This window comes from Pundamilia nyererei, unplaced genomic scaffold (genome assembly GCF_000239375.1).
Source record: "Pundamilia nyererei isolate P.nyererei 1_Seehausen unplaced genomic scaffold, PunNye1.0 scaffold00561, whole genome shotgun sequence".
Lineage (NCBI taxonomy): Eukaryota > Metazoa > Chordata > Actinopteri > Cichliformes > Cichlidae > Pundamilia > Pundamilia nyererei.
This window is the reverse complement of record NW_005187962.1, coordinates 90,737-111,033: the sequence shown is the minus strand read 5'-3', so window position 1 is coordinate 111,033 and position 20,297 is coordinate 90,737. Positions and strand designations below refer to the sequence as shown.

The following is a 20,297-nucleotide window of genomic DNA, read 5'->3' as shown; positions in this document are numbered from 1 at the left end:
AAATACTTGAATTATAAAAAAAAAAAAAAAAAATAAAGTCAAAGTGAAAAAATTATGCAGCTAGCTAGTCTATTTTGAAATAATTTCATACCAACTCAAAATGGTACTCAGTAGTTAGTATGGCCAGAAAAGGTCGGGTAAGCTTTCTAATGAAACAATGGATGGTGTCCTGGAGGATCTCCTCCTAGGGCATCACTGAGCTCCTGGTGAAGTCTGAGGTGCAACCTGGCAGCATCAGACCCAAACATAATGTCCTAGAGGTGTCCTGTTGGATTAGGCTCAGTGCAAGCATGATATCAATTCCTTCCTCCTCCAAGAACTTTCTGCACACTCTCGCTACATGAGGCTGGGCGTTATCGTGCACCAGGAGGAACCCAGGACCCATTGCACCAGCGTAGTCCTACAGTGTTTCCAAGGGTTTCATCCTGGTACCTGATGGCAGTCAGTGCCATTGCCAGCCGGTCTGTGCATCCCTCCCTTTTTGTTAGTCCCTGGCCAACTATGAAAGCAGTCATGCTGAATGATGTTACAGGCCGCAGAATGCTCTCCACATCTTCTCCAGACCCTTTGATGTCTGTCACATGTACTCGGGGTGAACCTGCCCATTCTCCAGAGTGCCAGGCAGGGCCCAAGTAGAGCATGCTGGTCCTTCATGCCACCCTCATGAACTCGGTGACACTGACTTTAGCCAGATGAGAACTAGTGGAAAAGAAATGAGTGACCATCCTTCATGTTTAGGGGGGTTGTCTCATTGTTGCCTGACTAGTGCCCCTTATGTTAATTTCATTAACAACAGCAGCTGGAACTGATTAACAAACTCTTCATCTACTTTGACCAGATTAATATCCCAGAAGATTACATGATTTGATGAAAAGGGTTCTTTAGTTAATTTTTTTGGGGACTTTGTATTAAGCATCATGATGATCAAGCCTTTGTGCTGGTTTTCAGTTAGTTTATTGAAATGTAAAGAGAGAAATGACAACATTTAAAATGAACCTTTTTTAAGACAAGGATTTTAAAGCATTGTGCTAGGCAGGGCCCAACATCTCTCTATGGTCAATACTGTTTTTCATTATGAGTCATAAATATATAATCTCTCCATCCTCACTTGAACTGCACACATCTGTTTATGTCATTAGTGCTGGCTTGGAGCTCGGCGACTGTGTGTAATGCTGGATGTGCGTGTTTGTCTGCAGATGATGGAACAGCTGACTGATCACCACTACGATGTGCTCACCGTCCCAGAGGAGTTGGCAGCAAACTGCATTTACATCAAAGGTCTGTCCAAACGGGACTTCCTGCTGCACCGACCAGCAGACGAATGCCCTGACAGCGTTTCTGTGAGTACCACAGAGGGTTTTTTCCTTTTCTTTTTTTTTTTAATAAACTGCACATTATTGCAGTATAATGTCATGTTCATGTATGTGCTAATAGCAGTAAATAAGTTTTCCTGTAATTTGCTATTTTCATTATGTTATAGTTTGACAGATTTTTTTTTTCTTCTTCTCTGGCAGTTTTTCTGGCTCTTATCTCCTTGTTGTATTAATTAGGCTACATAAACACTGAATCATATGTTCAGTAATCATAAGCATGCATGCTCATCCAACAGCTTTAAATACTGTCAGTGTGAGCTTTAAGGTCTCACGGGGCTTTACTCGGTCGCGTGAGTGCTTGCATAAACCCACAAATATTTGCTAACAGCTTCCATCGGGAGGAGTACAAATGATAGCTGGACTCAGGTTTTCAGATGTTAGCCCTCCTTTTTTCCACCGTCTCCACATAAAAGAAGCTAGGTCATCAGCTCCAGTTCCCTTTAAACAGCAGTCGTTAGCTTGTGTGTTTCTGATAAGTCTGTGGGAGAATCTCAGCTTCTTTCAAGACGGAGTGAAGTAAACTTACCGCCCAAGATCAAATATTTATAACTATAACTGCAGATTCACATGTGTTTGCGCTGCACCACAGAAATACATGGCTTCTTCCTTGGTGTGATCAAAGCTTTTTATTAGTTTTATCTAAATATAAAAAGAAATGCAACAGCATTAACATCAAAGCCACACTGCATCAACAATATAATAGAAGATCTACAGATGCATTGTATCACACATCAAAATCAACCATCAGGCTCCTATAAGAAATTTGATATCTGCCCCAAATTTTTGCCCAGCTCGTGTTTTGTTTGTTTTGTTTTTTGTAATAAACCCTGTGCATCCGGTCCTTTGTGTGATTGGTCCTGTGTGTTAAACCTAAGTGCTTTTATGATTTATAAATCTGTCTGTTATTAGTGATTATCCCTTTTAAGGCCTAATGCATCTGTGATTCAGATGTTACCTCTGTGTCTTGTGCTGCTTCACCACCTGGAAGTCAAGTGCCTCTGTTAATCCTAAATCAGACCTAAATGTGACTGACTCGCTCTAAACTGATCATTAGACAAAAAAGGTTCTCTAAAGAAGATCTGGGATGTGAACAGATTTCTTTTTTTCACATTTCTTTACTCGTTACATTGCAGTTGAAGGTCACAGTTGTGCTTGTGGTTCCAAGAGCTGAAATGTTTTTGAGACTAGTGAAGTCGATATCCCGCTCACGGTGCCGTCTCTGACCCGTTAAATATGTAAGTAGGTGGCAGGACAGAAGCTGAGTCCAGCATAGTGAGAATAAATCAGCATTTTCAGATACTTCTGTAGTTTGTTTCAGGATTGAGGCAAATTAAATAAATCAGAAGTAAAATAATGATTGTATTTTGTGAAACTGTGTGTGCGCCACTGCTAAAAATTATATCAGGCGAGATTTAAAACCGAATTTACAATTAGAGGAGTTAATTTGAACATTTGGAAACTTTGATTTTTCACAATGAGATAAACTTCACAAAGAAAAAGCAACAAATTCCTTTAAAGACTGATAACTTGTTTTTTGCATGATTTCCCTTCAAGTCAGTATTTTGCATTTAAAAAATTTCACAATGTCCAATATTGTGCACCAACCCACCCATACAACCATCTTATAATAGGATCGACAATCTTTGTAGATTATTATCTTTGTACACCAGATTAAAAAACAGCTTCATTCTTAAAGAACACTCCCACAACCTTCAATTTAATCTGAGATGCACATCTGTGCATTTTTGTGATGGCTGGTGTTTTATTGGAATCACTGTGCAACCGGGCCAAGTCATATTGTCCTGAAATTATGTCACTTGTTAGTGTGTATATGCACCTGGCTGCTTTCACAGCTGAAGATGAGCATGCAGCTTGGCTGAGGGGTCAGTTCATCAGCTGTCACTGCTGCCATCAGCTTGACCAGGAGAGGTGCATGTGCTGGTTCTGCACAGGCCTACAAAAAAGTTCCACTTGCATCAAGTGTAACAGGTAAATTTGTAAGCAGCATCAGGTCACATGCTGCTGGAATTGTACACTGTACAAATCACATCAAGAAATGTGAATGTTATCCAGACAACGTGGAAACTCATCAGGGGGGAAATGGAAAATAACGCTAGCGTGGCAATAAATCATTAGATGAGTTTGATAAATCAACATTACCATTAGAAATGTAACAAAATTGAAGTTGCTTTTTAATTACTTTTTTTTAGAGTTTTGGTCTCTAAAGAAAAGGGAAACATCAAAACTGTCATGTAGATCTAAGACTCTTAATCGCTGACACTCATGAGTCAGATCTGGTGTTCTAACTTCCAGCCAGTGAAGCAAATTTTCCTTCCTCCTTTCCTTTCAGTTTTCCCTGCAGTGTAGTCTGTAACAACTAGCTCAGGTCTGAATGACTGAACTGTTTCCTCTCTCTCTGCAGGCCTTCCAGAAGCTGCAGGACTACACCCTCCTGCCGACAGCCTGCAGCGAGGCCTCCAAGCTGGGAGCATCTCTGTCCTCACTCTGCCTCCTTGTCAACAGAAAGCATACATATTTCTGAAAACACGCCCACGCCACTCAGCATTTATCTGCAGGTGTTCGCAGTGGTGGGGGTAGTGATACTAATGTGCAGTATTTTGAGACAGAACCAGCCACCTAATTTACTGCACCACTACCCCCTCTGCTGAACGAACAGCGCTGCACAATGTCCTTAAATCTACTCATGAAACCACTAGATGAAGCTGTAGTTTTGCACTGTTCCAACTCTTTCACAGTCCACCAAAGTAAAACAGTAACCCCCCCACAGGAAAGTCTTCACTGCAAGTTTCATTCTGTATATATGCAGATGTTCAATACCTTTTTAGACCAAAGTGTGAAGGAAAAGCCAAAGGCAACAATCAGCCCAACATTTTTTTTTTTACTTTTCTCACCAAATTGATGTAATCTAGATCCAGTAAAGGGGCATTACGTCTGCTTTCCAGAAATCTGATGTCTCTTAACATTACTGCTTGTGATAGTCCCCTTTAAATGTTTTCTTGGCTAACCTAAGACTTGGTGCCCACATTTACTACAGTGTACAGCTTTCATATCCACATTTCAGTACTTGGGTATTAACTGTTTTTAAATTGCAGACCATCTGTAGCTGCTAGGTGATGATTCAGATTTGATTTAGCTTTGCAGTGTATGAATTTGTCCCAAGTGTAGAAATATTAAAATCCAGCTTCTAACTTTTAGTGGTACTCTTATTCCTGTGTAATTCAACTGCCAGTTCTTTAGGTACATCAGGCTAAAATAAATGTAAATCTAGTCTTTTCATTTATTTTCTACTTGTCCAATTCAGAGTCTCAGTGGGGCAGCAGCCTATCCCAGCTGTTAGCGAAACCTTGGATTGATCACCAGTCTATCGCAGGGAGAGTACAGACGTGCAACCCCACATTCACACCTAGGACCAATCATGGGAGACTTGCAGAAAACAAACACATGCATTGAAAGACACCAGCTAATCAATGGTATCAAATCTGGCACCTTTTGGGGAGGCTACAGTGCTGACCAACTGTGCCACTATAATTGAACAGTACTTTTGAGCCAGTAAAACAGTAGCTATCAGCAGTGCCACCCATCCAAAATTAAAATATTACAGCTTGATTAAGGGAAAAGTTGTCACAGCACTAACCAATAAGATAATTTTACCTTGTAGTTTAACTCAGAACTCCAGCTTTCCATCACAGAATCAAAGGCTTGTGTATGTGATGTCCAATAAAACACTTAAACTCAACAGAAATTTCTTGATTTATTTGTTTTGTTAGAAAGTGAACATGTTTAACGGTTGGACTTGGCAACTCTCTCCAACTCGTCCTTCTTCTTGATGGCATAAGAGTTAGATGAACCCTGCAAAGAGAGAGAAACTTAAGTTTAACATGCCTCAGAACAGTTTCTCATATGTGTCAGCTCTGATCACTAAAAAGGTTCCAACATAATTGGTAGGATGTAATCAGAGTCCACTAAGTCTGTTACCTTAGCTGCATTGATCAGCTCATCAGCCAGGCACTCAGCGATGGTCTTGATGTTCCTGAAAGCAGCTTCTCTTGCTCCCGTGCACAGCAGCCAGATGGCCTGCAAGACGAGACGGAGCACACGTTAGTGAGGTGAAACGGGTTAAACTCCAGAGACATGACCACAGGCCAGCAGTGAAATGTATCTGAGTTGGTGATTGGCTGGGCCACGACAGACTACAGCCAATGAATAAGCAAAGACTTTTAATCTACGAGCACTCTAGCACACCAAGACAACAGAAAATGTCCAGGCGTGACTCTAGCCTCGTTTAACACATCAAATACATGAAAAAACAGTGAACCTTTTCTAATTTATTTCCATGCTAAAACTGTAGAAGATGGTGTTGGACAAAGAAGTTTTACAGCATGGAAGCATTTTTTTGGTACTTCTGTCCTTTTTGACAGAAGGACACTGGCACTGATGATAATCAAGTATTTATTTACTTACACTGGAGAGGCTATTAATGAAATTGTTAAAAATAAGACTGCCACAATCTAAGAGACTAACTGCCTTTACTGTATTCTATATGCCCAACAAGGTGAGAAAAGACTGAACCTTGCAATTTCTAACGATCACTAATAGGAGGGGTTAAAATGTTCAGCTAAGTGAAGCCAAACTGAACTTCTCAGTTTAGCTTCGCTTCATATTTTCTGTTTTGATCTTTCCGCTTGAGAACCACTCTTGTATGCAGACCTGACAGTAATAAAGGTCATGTGCAAACCAGGAAAAAAAACTGAACATGCATCAAACTTTACATGTCCTAAAAGATGCATTAAAGTCATCTAGTCACATGATTAGACATCAACAATTACGTGGAGGTAGAAAAAGAATTGTGCGTTTGTTACCTGGTTGACTCTGCGGAGGGGTGACACGTCAACAGCCTGCCTCCTGACGGTACCAGCACGACCAATACGGGTGGAGTCCTCACGGGGTCCACTGTTGATAATGGCATTGACCAGGACCTGCAGGGGGTTCTGGGAACAAAGAGGTTAAGAAGATTTTTTTTTTTTTAAATCAATCCATAACATGTAGTGACAGAGATCCATTAGTCTGGACACCATCTGAAAGCTGACACAATCTGCTGTTAATCCTTGTGTTTGCTCCCAATTTTCTTACTCAAAGTTTAAAGCCAATATCACATTTACCCTTAAATATGCAGATTAACTCTGGACCCTTGTCTGCTTGGCAACAACCACTGCAAAACTCACTAAAAATAATAGACAATCCAGCAACTGTCTAAAAAATGTTTTCAATGCTGAAATACTGTCTTAAAACCCAGATAGAATTCAAATTTTAAACATTTTCTCAGCACGCCGTGTCTAAATTAAGTTATTTATATTTTAGTTATTATTGAAAACTGCTCATGCCACAGTAAGATCCTGTTCTCTGTAATTTTCAATAGTGTTTTTAATAGCATAAGGAACCATTTATTTTCTGTAGTTCTAATTATAATCTCTTTAATAGTGACACACACTATAGCAGTGCTATGAAAGTACCTCTCCAGTCAGCAGGTGGATGATCTCGAAGGCGTGCTTGACGATGCGAACGGTCATCAGCTTCTTGCCGTTGTTGCGGCCGTGCATCATCATGGAGTTGGTCAGACGCTCCACGATGGGGCACTGAGCCTTGCGGAAACGCTTGGCGGCATAACGTCCTCCAGAGTGTGGCAGGTATTTGGCGTACTTCTCTTTCACAGCAATATAATCCTGCAGCGAAGAATGACATCTTTAAGCATTATTTTGTTTTAAGTTGAAAAACAGCATTGTTAAAGGCAGATATTGTGTCTGAGCCGGTGATTGACTGGGCCACATTAGACTACAGCCAATGAATAAGCAAAGACTTTTAATCTACGAGCACTCTAGCACACCAAGACAACAGAAAATGTCCAGGCGTGACTCTAGCCTCGTTTAACAGCACAACAGTGAATCTTTCACACTGCCGCTCACCTGCAGGGAGATGTCGTTGATCTGGACATCATCGGTGCTCCACTTGCCGAAGAGCTTGATCTCTGGGGTCTCAGCCACAGCGGGGGCAGTCTCCCAATCGGTCACTGAGGAAACACCACAACATTACTGGCACATTGTTTTAAAAATTATAATTTCAGGACTATAAATGACAAATATGTCTTTTTTCCCCCCAACATTTACACGTAAGAGTTTGGGTTTGTGAAGGTGGACCTTACTGCAAATCTGTGGCCTCTCTATTACATTTCTATGTGACATAAGTCTTATAAATGGAACTTTATTTAATGAATCTGTGTATAATGAATGACCTGAAAACTACTGTAGCTTGACTGAGCTGCTACTCAATGTTACGTTCAAACAAAGTGACGTTAGCTTTCCAGCAAAAAGCAGAAAACCCCACGATTTGACACTTTAATAGGAAGCACATTTATTCATATTAATAGGAGATTGAGTGACTGTTTGGTCAGATTTAGCGAAGCAATGACAGTCACAAGTACAGCGAGGCCGGAGATGAAGCCTGCATCACGCTAACACTAGCAAACTTGCGCCACAGCGGATTCTAAGCTTACAAACGTCTATAAACGGGCGTAGGTGCGCGTTTAAATTCAGCATCAGTTAATTAGTAGGGAAGAAATTAAGTTTAATATAGACATTTTTTGTGAATTAGTGTTCTGAATTTGACATCTATCGGAGCCGCTACTCAACGTGCAGAATCCACATGTGCTACAGAGCTAGTCGCATGCTAACGCTCAGCGCTGTTGTGCTGGTACGGAAACATTCGGAGGGAATAAAAACGCCATTTCGACTAAACTGAAGTTTTCTGTACGAATTTCCAGGACAATGGAAATCCACAGTGATTTTGGATACGCGTCCGTCCCTTTTTCACGATTTATGAAGCAAGTAAAAAGTAAATTTTTCACTCACTTGTGTCTGCCGTTCTGTACCACACTTCTCTGAGACGGAAAAGGGCCTTTTCGGGGCGCCGTGTACAGATATCCGGTCCGGCGTTTGGCTGCTTCCGGCGTACAAAAGCTTATGGGAAACGTAGTCTTTTTTTATGTCATTATACATTAATAAAGCTGCTGCTGGCCTTTTAACTTTCACAATTGTTGTAAAAACAAGCAGTTATATTACATCATATTTAATATTATTTAGTTTTAGTTATTTTTCTGTTTAAAAATATGTTTTAAATTAATTTTGATTGATTCAGTCGTGTACTCTAGAATATTCTTCAGCTAGTGATCACTACATTTATATTTTGTATTTTGCTCAGTAAAAATGGCAAATTATATATATATGTGTGTGTGTGTGTGTGTGTGTGTGTGTGTGTGTGTGCGTGAGTGAGTGAGTGTACGTAAGGCAAAAATACATTTTGTAGTCTTAACAAACTGGAAAAGTCCGTATTTGGTATGACCACCTTTATTCTTCATCTCAGCCTGAAGCCCTTTTAGACAAGCTTTCTTGTCATTTCTTTAAGTAGTCTTCAGGAATATTTCTCCAGGTTTCTTGAAGGCTCTTCTTTGGAAAACAAAGGCAGCAACGCCTTTGTTTTCTGTCAGGAGAATCCCACAATGTTTCAATGTTGAGGTCCAAACTCTGGGGAGGCCAGTCCATGACTGATAATGTTCCACTGTGTGTGTTGTTGTTTTTTGTTGTTGTTTTTTAACAAGTATGCTTTTAATGCACTGGCAGTTTTTTTGGGGATCATTGACATGCTGAAAAATGAAGCTCTTGACAATCAGATGGACAATCAAAATTTGACCATAACATGTCAAATTGATTGTATTCATATTCAATCAATTTTGACAAGATTCCCAATACCACTGTCTGAAAAGCAGCCCGAGACCATGACAGAGCCTCCACTGGCTTTACACTTTGCTTTAAACACTCATTGCAGTACCTCTCTCCTGACCTCCTCCATACAGATGAACCCAAAAGAAATTTAAATTGGTTTTTTTTTACTGACTCATCTGTAATGTGCGAGAATAACAGTGGTTCATCCAGTAAATTTTGTGCATTTTTGTGCTTGAATAACTCACAGGTCAGGATTAAGCAGCTTAACAAAAAACAAACAAAAACATTCATCTGGAAATGATCAGGTACAAGGACTGGATTGCAAATGAGTCAAAAAGCAGCCGATGTCCAAAGAAAAACTCTGCAAGTCCTTCAGAAAGCCTGGAGAACTATTGTTCAAGAGCCTTTAAAAAAATCACAATAAAGTCTGGGTCCTTGGAAGCAAAATGTACAGAAAAAAAATCATCTGGTTCACAAGACCAGTTTTGGCTTTATTTATGTGTGTTGTTAACTGACAGGACAAAGCACAAACACAAACAATGCTCAAAACCGTCTTTTATTGAAGACCTGACAGCATTTGACACCTGTTCATTTATAACACAAACACGGTAGAAACTGTTAAAATAGTACTTTATGTTTTAGGATTTAAAAAAGTGTCCATATCCACATTTATTATTTGTTTAATAAGAAAACTAAACAGAGTGGGACATCCCTTCTATCCACATCTGATGCGGTCAGGTCAGCTCTGGCTTTGCACGAGCATACATGAACAACAGATGCAATAACATTAACATAGTAGCTTGAACACAGATAAAACCATCCCTATCTCAACAACATCCCTTCTCTTTACAATGTGCAATTCATCCTTAACCATTAAGTTTCTTTTCTGTTTTATCTTTCAAATACACGCTCCGCTTTTTGTCCTTTTGAGAAATATAAGAACGACAAGTATAAATTAAAAGTATTACAAATGAATCCCTTAACCAACAGAAAAGAAGGAACATGAAGGTTGCTAAAAGGCCTGAGATATCTGAATGTGATGGGAGGTTCGGTGGACCAGTAAACACTAACATATCACTGCCACTCTCTAGTCTTATTATGCCCAATGCCACCCCTCCCTATCATTGTTTTTAGCACCGTCACTAAAGGCAGTGTGTTGTAGCACTTTGGTAATGGGCATGAAATACTGAGGCATGTAGGGGGGAAAAAATTAAGGCTTCATCTACAAAAGCGATGGAGTAAAGCTCCAAAGCACTGCATGATAGTTACAATAAACTGATGATAAGATCGGAGGCTCACTCTGAATTAGACACCGGGGTTAAAGATGGGGGAATGAAAAACATATAAATGACTCAACGCGAGACGAGCGGGGCAGTAAGTCTCAACATGTAGACGACTTAACGTCGCTCAGGCACTGTCGTGTTTGTGTGGCGGCTTTGAGGTATGTTTGATGGAGCAGACGCACACTGTCTGATACACTGCATGCTTTTAAAGTGATAAATTAATATTTTTATTCAAATAAAAAGGGGCATGCCGCCAACTTTGCTGATACAGCAACACTGGTGAGCTCAGCTGGACAACTACAGCTCACTTACCTCAAAGCCCACATTAAAACTGGAGGTTTGCCATGAAACAGGCAGGAAGAACGTAACAACAAACTGGACTCACACTTGTAAATAAAATTCAACATATCCTTAATCCTCTGCTACGATGACTGCTAGCACTCTTGTCCCTTGTAATGGTACAATGAAAAATTGTTGGAGTGCTCCTTTAAAGTCAGAAAAGCAGCTAAAACCCCTTCTGACAGCCATCAGCAAACAGGCAGCGATGTGCTGGATTTCTCCAAAAGCAACAATGTGGGTTTTTTAAAATAAATACGTGAACAAAGAAGTGTAACATTTTGGGAAATGTGCTTTTTTTCCCCTTTATGAATCAAGCCTTGGTCTAGATAATGCTACAGGTTAGATTATGTTAAAGGTTTCTCCAGAAAATCTTATCCTTTCAAGCAGTTTGAAAATTTGTATGGAAATCCCTGATCCCTGTACTGATACAACCCACCCAAACAAGAACAAGACGTGCATGACAAGCCGAAACTACACCGCAGACAGTATAAAACATGTACGTATCTCCAGGGTTGGATAAATTAATTCAGTTCTGAAGGTTTTATTGTTTAAAAATGTTAGTTTTAGTTTTTATTAGTTTCAATCTATGTAGACATCCACAGTCTCCGTAAACATGTCCGTCCATCATCATGTCCTCTATTTTTTTAATTTGTTTTAGTTCATTTTATTTTATTAATATGTAGTTTTAATTTTTAGTTTAGTTTTAGTTATAACAACCTTAGAAACGTACATCTTTCATACCATCTACGTATGACGGTGAGGGCCGGACTCACGTTGTTCGCAAAGGTGACATCAGTGGGAATAAATGGAGAGCGTTAGCTCAACATAGCAGCTGAAAGCCACTAGCCTGGATCTGTGTTATCATTAAAAATGAATTAATGAATTGCATTAAATCTGCCTACCAGCACTCTTAAGCCCACTGAATAACATGTTAAATGTTTTTTTGTTAATGCACCCAAAAATCTAATTGTGATGGTGATATTTTTGGGGTTTTAAAATGCTGACAACATTATGTTGGTAGCTGGACTCCAGGAAATATCTGCAGATTAACCATTCCTCCAAATGTTTCTTACATTTATAGAGTACATATTATTTATTAAAGCAATCTGCAGTGTGATACTTTCTACTCTCCTTAACCTCATTTTTATTTTGTATTCTGTTTTTTGTTTTTTTTAAATCACTGTCTATGTGTGAAATCTCACAGCATAAGGTCCTCAGTAGGCACCTGTGATACTTTTACCACTTTTACTTTAGCTATGTTGTTTAATTATTGCAGACTGAACTATTTTGTACTCTTTATTATGCTATTATAAAACAAAATTTGAATACAAATCAACAAAGTATCCATCTATCAATCTGTCAATCATGACTGTAGCCTTCCTGCAGTACCTTCTTAGCCCACTAGTAGTCGCCACTAATAGTTGCCAATGTCATTTTACGCTTACTTTATTCAGACAAATAAAATAAACAAGTTAGTGAGTGAAGTTAAAAGTGCTGGTTTTGTCCTTGTCACACACAAGCAGGCTAGATGTTTCCCTTTATTTCCATTATTTGTGCAAAGCTAAGCTAACCTGCTTCTGGTATAGCCTAACATGTATTGTACACATAAAAGAGAGAGAGGTAACAAAATTTTTCCCCTAATGTTAAACTTTCTCCTTAAATGTTAAATAAGATGAAAATGAAAGACGGTTTAAAATAAATCCTGACATCACCAAATGATCTTTCACAGCTGTAATCCCCCCAAAATATCAGCTCATGTCCTACAGAAGACACTATAACCGAGGCTGTAGAGGTCGACCGTTTTTGTGTGTTTTTCTGTGTGTCCGTCTGCATGTGTGTGCTGTGAAGAGGTTTTGTGCTACACCAGCCACTTCTCCATGCATGTGTGGAACACGGTCTTGTTGGAGTGCCACCAGACGTGCTGAACGCCGGGAACAGAGCAGAGGATCAGATCTCCGCGAGCCGCCAGCGTCTTCAGCCCGAAAACATCTCTCAAGTACAGCTGGAAAAAGAAAACACAGCACAAGGGAGTCATTAATAAATCTACCGCCTCAGATTTTTGGTGGGGTTGTGCATGTATTTTTCCATTCTTTAGAAACAAAGCACATGCCTTGCTCTGGGAGGGGCACCTCCATAAATGAGACATAGATAAAAGATGGCTCTGCTTTATGACAAACCCATTAACGTGTCAAAGAGATCAGAACAAAGATCTTTTTTTGTTTTGTTTTGTTTTTGTGTTAAACTGAAAAACATTTTAGTTTCTCATGATTTATTCTGGTAAGAATCATGGTTTCTCCTTTTTATATTTTATATATTTATTGATCATTAGATCTCTGCCACAGTATGTCTTTCTCCTGTCTTCTTCCCCTCATCCCAGCTGGTCACGGTTCCTAAGCCTGATTTTACCAAAAGTTTCTTCCTCTTAAAAGGGAGTTTTTCCTTCCCACTGTTGCCAAGTGCTCGCTTATTGTCTGATTGTTGGGCGCCCTTAGAGGACTGTTATTGTGAATTAGTGTTATACAACTTATTTTGAAATGAATTAAATGACCTAAAAACAGATAGAAATAAATGAAAAAATGTATTCTGACTTTCACTCACATCTTGGTGCTGCATTTCAACAACCGTCTCGTTGTCGTCATAAAATCCAAACTGGCTGTAAAGACATGAAAGCAGTGTGTTAGCATCACATGAGAGTCATCAGATCATCCACAGTTACACGAAGCAAGATGACAGCTGTGACCACAAAGAATAAACTGAAATCCCTTTAAAGCAGAAAATATGATGCAGCCTTGTTTGATCTAAAGTCTTATTTTAATTATTTTAGCACCACAATGAGTTTAAATATATTATTTTTGTAAAATTTCGATCTAAATTCATTAGTTGCAACTTTCACAAAGTCCAAAAATCTTTTAAAGATATCCATGTGTGTGAGATTTCAGGGAAATAAAATCAGAGGATGCTGTCACCTCGACTGCCAGGGCGTGATGACTCCATCGTCCGGTCCTCCAATCAGTACCAGCTTTTTGATTTTGAGGAAGTTCTTCTTCCATTCTGCAGATGGCAAATAAAACACACCTCATGGCTACTGTGCACTTTATCTGAGTCATTTTGATATAAGTAATTACTCGTTACACTGAGTCATTTTTGATAAGGGTTGTTGTTGATTGTTCTTTTTCTGACCTGTTGAATTTGGGTTGGGTCTCTCACTGTTGAGCAAAGCCAGATAATCACTGCTGTTGACATAGAGGTCTCTGTGGTGGGGGTCTGCACAGGTGAAAAGCAAACACGATATCAAACTGCTCGTTTATGATTTTAAAGTCCGAAAAGGCAGGAAAAAAAAGAAATTTGACGACTTCAAAATCTGTGAGAAAAAAGTCATCCTGGAGTCTCACCGTTCCAATAGTTGCAGATGGATATCATCTGACCTCATGCGGTGTAACAGAAGTGGTAGAGGTTTGACTTCACAAACTGAGGGAAGATGTACTTTAAATAGTCTGTGTCTGAGGGGAAAGAAAGAGGAGTGAGAATGATGACCAAGTCAGAGAATAAATCAGTCCACAGCACGATAAAGTATTTCTGCAGTCTTTCTCTTCACATTGCTTCACAGCTTTCTGCTAACTGTGTCAGTCTGCTGACTGATGCTGGAAATAGCTGCGAGCTCTGGCTTGTCACCAGAGCAGCAAGAGTGATATGAAGCAGTAAGGCTTTGAGCTAAAATTCTCTTAAAAAAACAATAACTAATAAAAACAGGTCCAACAACATCAGTCTTACTGACTCGTTGTTGGGTTTTTACTCCCTAATTTACGATTTTGCTGATAATTATCAGGCAGCTTCTCATCGTGAGATCATGAGAGTTTTCATTTTACAGCTGTCAGATATTGACACTGGTTCACTAACAGGGTTTTAGTAGATTCTCAACAGAGAAATACTGACTGCATTTAAAACACGCTGCTGAACTAAGCTCTCCATGTTGGACCCACCTCCGTACTGCCCGGCTTGAGGTGAGGACAGGGAGATGAAGGAGTGGACGTTGTGGTCAGACAGAGTGGAGAGGATCCCTCTGCAAACCAGACCGCCTGTAAGAACATCAATAAAGACACATGTTTGTGTAGCTTTTCAGAGAGCAAGTCCACCTTCCAACCTTCTCATTGAATGTTATATAACCCACTTAGATAAAAAAGTGCCTCACAGAGCAGTGACAGACAGATAATTGGTCAGCTGACTGTGCGTATGTCAATTTCCCAGTGCTCAAAGGTCTTATATTCAGTTATTTTGATTGCAAACTCCATTTTTGATCATTAATTCGTCAAACAAACCTGAAGAGAGTTAGCAAACCACCTCAATTTTTTTTGACAGGCTAATTCAAATCAGGAAGTCAAAATCTCTTTGCAAATCAGCGCATCTGTTTAGCAGAGAAACATCTGTTCTCTTGTATTAACACATGTTTTAACCTTGTATCATTGTGACGTTTTAAATTCTAACAACACCTTTATTGTCGTTTATTGTGCATTTCACTGCATCCAGTAAGTTATTTTTAGTCTGTTTTATTTCACTTTGTTGAATTTATTGAGCCATTTTACTTTATAGAGACACTCTATTGTGTTACAGTCAGCTTTTTGCATCAGGTTCTGTACTTTATTTAGAATTTTAGTTTAAATATGTTTACATAAGCTCCTTTTGTGGACTTTATTTAAGCTAACTTGAATGTTGTGACCATTTGTGCTAGAGTCAAAATTTAAACAGTTTCAGAAAGAAGAGGAGATGGTTTTACAGGGATATTTGGTGCATCGCAGTAGCACAAAGCAATAATAAGGTGCTGCTGTCTGAACACAGGCAGAAATAAATTAATTCTTCACTGGTCTGATGAAGAGCAGCTTTTCCTCTGTAGAAATGTGAAAATTGAAAATAAATCAATATTAATAATTTAGTTAATAAATAAAGTTTGAAGTTGAGCTTTTTGATTTTTCAGTTCTTGGGGTGAAATCTTGTGTGATATCAGGTTTTACTCCTGTCCACAGTTTTTGTTTTCGCAACCGGTTTATTTGAAATATTCAACGCATTGCACAGTTTGGATTTAGAACCCGTCTCACCAATAAAATCCAATAATCACATTTTTCTGACACAAATCTTAACATTGTGGTTAACCAGACAGAGCTTCTACCAGTGAAACTCCGTCTGGTGTCCAGAGATTCTTTAAAGATCTGATCTCCTATCCCGATCCTCCATTTGTCACCAGCCAGGAGTTTTTTCCATCGTCTGTGATTTCTCAGTGAACATCTGATTAGGCTCAATTGTCTTGGTGGATGTGTTTCGGTTGAAGTCTGGAGAACCCGTCTTCCCAGTTAGTCCACCAGGTTATGCGTGTTATTTCTAGCATCAATTAGTTTTAATGAGCGTGGATTGGCTTATCCTATTCAGACATGGAGGGGGCTCGCCCAGGGCAGGTTGCACAACCATTCACACCCATATTCACACCTATGGGCTATTTTGACTCACCAGTTAACCTGACATGCATCTCATTGTACTGTAGAGTGGAATTCAAACTCGAGCTAGCAGTACATTAGTCAGTGTGGCGCTAAGACTTTGTGTCATTTTGTCATTTCCTCTCACAAAGATGCTCAAGTTCTGAAATACTCGAACGAGGTGTAGAAGCTACTTTTGGCTCGCCACAGCAGGTAGGCCCACATGTTTGAGACACTTTTCCTTACACAATCCCAAAGAAATGCGCGTCTCCTCCCAGGATCGAATGTGTAAACCACTACACCACTGAGCCACTCATGCGACGGTGACAAGTAAACATTCCACAATCAAGATAATGCTTTTCTCATAAAGACAAACTATTTTATCAAGAAGCACACAAAGTCCATGTTTTTTTCTTTTTGGTGTGCTCTCTTTTCACAGAAACATGCTGAGTGAAGAGAATCTTGTTTGCATTACTTGTTCCTCGGGGGGAAAATTTACATTGAAATACAATATGGCGTTGCATGGTAGGAATTTCCAGCAGCTGACTGAAGCAGAAATCCTAAAGCAAACAGATCATTAAACACTCTTCCTGAAAATAAACCTTCACAGCTAATAGTGTCGCTCTGATATCTCCCTCAACGAGATTGCCAGAGAAACCATGGACACATAACTGCAATTTGCACTCGCTCACCTTGAGAGTAGCAGATAAAGTGGACCCCATCTGCTGCGTTTTGCATTATTGGGTAGATAGCTGCCTTGAATCCCTCCACCTGTTTCCACATGGGCTCCAGGCTCGCACCCCTGTCAAACAGGTCGATGACGGTCACGTTCGTCCCTGGATGAGACTGCAGGAGACGGAAGAAGGAGATGGTTTCACATCATTTAACAGGAAAAACTCACAGGAAGCACAGCGTCTAAGCGATTTGTCATATTATAGCATTGAACAGCTACAAGAATCAGCAACATGCCCTCAGTAACTTCAGATGCCGGTGCTGTCAGTTATCCTTGAGGATGTTTAAGCTTCTGAATCACTGAACTGCAAATTAACTAAAGCAGAAAAAACAAGGCCTCAGATCCGCTTTTGGTATTTTAAGCCAACCACAAAGGTCTCTTCTGTGGTTTCCAGAAAAAATAAATAAAGAGGAACCTAATGTTGGTTTTAACCTCTTAAACCTCTCTTGACATGTCCACAGAAACTCCAGAAATATCAACGCACAAGTCACATCAGCCAGGTATGGAAGCTTGTTCCCGACACAGAAAAAAAAAATCATTTTTATCTCAAAATCTTACCTTCAAACTTCTCAGAAAATAACTCAAAATTGAGAAAATTATTTGAAAATCAGTTGAAATTTTGAGATAACTACATAACACTTTTTTTCTGAGGCAGAAACAAGCATACATAGCCAGATCATCTGGTGAGAGTTTGACAGTTTCTATAGGTGTGTGTGTGTGTGTGTGTGTGTGTGTGTGTGTGTGTGTGTGTGTGTGTGTGTGTGTGTGTGTGAGGAGGTTGTAGTAGAAGATTAGTAGTAATTAATCACTTTATCATTGTGAGTACTGAGAGACTTCAAGGTGCTTCAGTGTATCTATTATAAAGAACATTATTTTTCTTCTACACTCGCAGTCCAGAACAGGTTTATTTCAGTTAACTAAACCTCAATAATTAAAACTAAGCATGAGAAATTTAACAGAAACAAAAATACAATTTGGTAAAGTAACTGACAGGATATTATGCACTTACAAAAAGTCGCTAAAATAAAGCAGAACGCTTTAGTCTTTGTCATTTTCTCCCCATCTGTGAGCAAAGCCAGCCTGAGGAGACTGTTTTTAACATATTTAATCTTACCACAGACATATGCAATAAAAATTACAGGAAAACCAAACACAGCTCTGGAAAGTAACTTAATGATAGTTATAATACAGTAATAATACAACTCTGATCGGTGTTATATTACAGCACAATAACTTCTCTATAATGAACCCGTTAATTGTATGATTGCTGCTTTATTTCTACATCAACAAAGCAGAAAGTACTTCATATTAAATCACTAAATAATGTATTACCCTTACCATAAAGCTCGCTAACAGCAGATGCATATTGCACGGTCCACGTTTTGCTGATAAACATGTGGTGATATAACCTGTAAGGCCTGCAGGATTTACTGTACAATACACCTTAACTATCCCCTGAATCAGCCTCTCCGTTAGCCCCGACACTCACCTCGTTAATGAACCGCTGTAAGTTTATAAAATCCCCTGAGCTGTCGAACAAACCGTGCACGATGATCACCGGCTTGTACCCGACCACCGAAGCCCAGAGACACGCACCGAGCAGCGGCCACAGCAGCCCGGCTGCCCCGCTGCTGCTTCTCCTCCTCCTCATCCTCAAGCTGGCACAACCGAAACCCTCCATCACAAATTAAAGTAATAAAGGCGAGAAAAGGTGTTGTAAAAAAATAAAAGCATTAAACTGTTGGGTTTTTGCTAATGTGCCATTATTCTGGGTCCAGTTGTGCTCCTTTAGACGATGCTGTTTCACGGCCAGCGGTTCTCCGTGAGAGTGCTCAAAACACTCCAGGAAAAGCAGAAACACTCCACAGCTGGTCCCTGCTTTTTGTTTTCGTTTGTTCCGGTTTTAAATTACAGGTGAAGCGGCCGCTACTGGCGTCATTTCCTGCTTCCGCTCGTCCAATCAGCGGGAAGCAGAGCGCTGCCCCACAGGGTCACGCGCAGATACAACATAAACACACCGTGACGCGAGTATGTAACATAACAAGCTTTGTTTACTCTTTAATGTGCAGCTTTAACAGTGTCTCTCTGATTTTTGTCAAATTCATTTAATGCTGGGCTGTGTAACTCAAACATTTTAATGCTTTTAACACAGTGTATTTATTTGTTGCTGCCAATAATGTTATAATAAAATGCAAATACGGTCTTCTGCTCCTTGTCAGCCATCAGGTTAGTTAGCCAGCAGTTGCTTGTATGTCTAGAACTCAAGGTCCCACAGGACCTCAGCCCTGTTTTTTTCAACCACCTTGGTGGTGTATCCCATCAGGGAATTCTAGTCAGTATATGGACAGATGTTCCTGTACGCTGTCCCAGCCACCTGGTTGTGCCTCTCAACTTACACGGGTCCAATTGCGTCTAACCTTCTGCAACTATATGTTTGATAGTCTCCAGGGCACCTTATCAGTCTTTAGCTTGACCCCTGCCTCTATAGATCTGGTGCTCAAGGGTTGTTCATGTGCTGTCCCTTAGATTGGTGGACAGAAGGCCATGCTATCTATCTCAGACACCGTCTGCCTTTATAAATATTGTAACATTATAAAAAATAAGTGACAGGGAAAACAAGTTTTAAATAAGTTTTATTTTTTAAATAATGTTTTATAAGCATTTCACTAAAAAAGTTTAATACATTTTGTCAACTTTTTTGTTTTATTTTTACAGAAACTTACAAAGTTTCAAAAACCCGAACCAAATAAGAACTTTGGTAGTTAATACGAAGCTAAAACTGGGAAAATGTTTCACTTTATGTAACTATAAAACTACTGATCATGAGAGCCATATTAATATGATGTAAGCAGTTCCCTCTTTCAATGGTGTTTGCTCCTTTGGTGCATACTCCGTTGTAACCTGAAATTACAATTTTACTGTTGCATTCCTCTGACAGTCAGTCAAGCTGCAGTTTGCAGGCATGTTTATTCAGTCTGACCTTTGAACTTTGACATAAATCTCAGTCACAACATAAGCATAAATAGAAATAGATAAAGAGGAATAATCTGGATGTTAGGCCACACATACAGCTTCATCTTCAGTGCTGCTTGACAGACTCTAATGCAGTGTGGAGGAACGATGACCACTTCTCATACACCTCTCCACAAAGCCAGTCCAAATCCTCAAAAAGTGCTCAGCTGGATTAAGAGCTGGCGACTCAGATCATTTTCATACTCTTCAACCCATTCAGTGACCTCCAAGCTTTGGCGTTATGGAAAAGCCTCATGAGTCCAGGCCTGTTCAAAAAGGTTGCTGTATCCCCTCTGCAACTT

At 39.7% G+C, this 20,297-nt stretch overlaps 3 protein-coding genes across 3 annotated transcripts in view; 1 reads left to right on the top strand and 2 right to left on the bottom strand.

Annotated features, from left to right (window-relative positions):
* The window catches only part of ddah2 (DDAH family member 2, ADMA-independent), an 11,618-nt gene extending 6,622 nt beyond the window's left edge, over nucleotides 1–4,996 (top strand). Inside the window, exons 5-6 of the mRNA XM_005754414.1 lie at nucleotides 1,197–1,340; nucleotides 3,796–4,996. Of these exons, the coding sequence (XP_005754471.1) occupies nucleotides 1,197–1,340; nucleotides 3,796–3,915 (264 nt within the window). The 3' untranslated portion in view covers nucleotides 3,916–4,996. The remainder of the gene's footprint in view (nucleotides 1–1,196; nucleotides 1,341–3,795) is intronic.
* A 130-nt stretch (nucleotides 4,997–5,126) lies between these two features.
* Nucleotides 5,127–8,404, bottom strand: rps5 (ribosomal protein S5). Its single transcript, XM_005754413.1, has 6 exons — nucleotides 8,297–8,404; nucleotides 7,355–7,458; nucleotides 6,905–7,114; nucleotides 6,254–6,382; nucleotides 5,370–5,468; nucleotides 5,127–5,243 (listed from the first exon to the last, which is right to left on the bottom strand). Coding segments are annotated over exons 1-6 (612 nt in total). The 5' UTR covers nucleotides 8,298–8,404; the 3' UTR covers nucleotides 5,127–5,174.
* A 1,308-nt stretch (nucleotides 8,405–9,712) lies between these two features.
* On the bottom strand, nucleotides 9,713–18,918 carry ppt2b (palmitoyl-protein thioesterase 2b). The gene is given in 8 exon segments (XM_005754412.1): nucleotides 9,713–12,790; nucleotides 13,387–13,441; nucleotides 13,755–13,839; nucleotides 13,969–14,052; nucleotides 14,181–14,288; nucleotides 14,769–14,864; nucleotides 16,943–17,096; nucleotides 18,473–18,918. Coding segments are annotated over 8 exon segments (918 nt in total). The 5' UTR covers nucleotides 18,665–18,918; the 3' UTR covers nucleotides 9,713–12,646.
* Between the last annotated feature and the right edge of the window lie 1,379 nt (nucleotides 18,919–20,297).

Excerpts from the sequence above, each read along its gene's own strand:
- rps5 (XM_005754413.1), bottom strand. Across the intron at positions 7,115-7,354 it reads TCAACGACATCTCCCTGCAG|GATTATATTGCTGTGAAAGA; the intron begins GTGAGCGGCAGT and ends TCTTCGCTGCAG. Across the intron at positions 6,383-6,904 it reads TCCACCTGCTGACTGGAGAG|AACCCCCTGCAGGTCCTGGT; the intron begins GTACTTTCATAG and ends CTTTGTTCCCAG.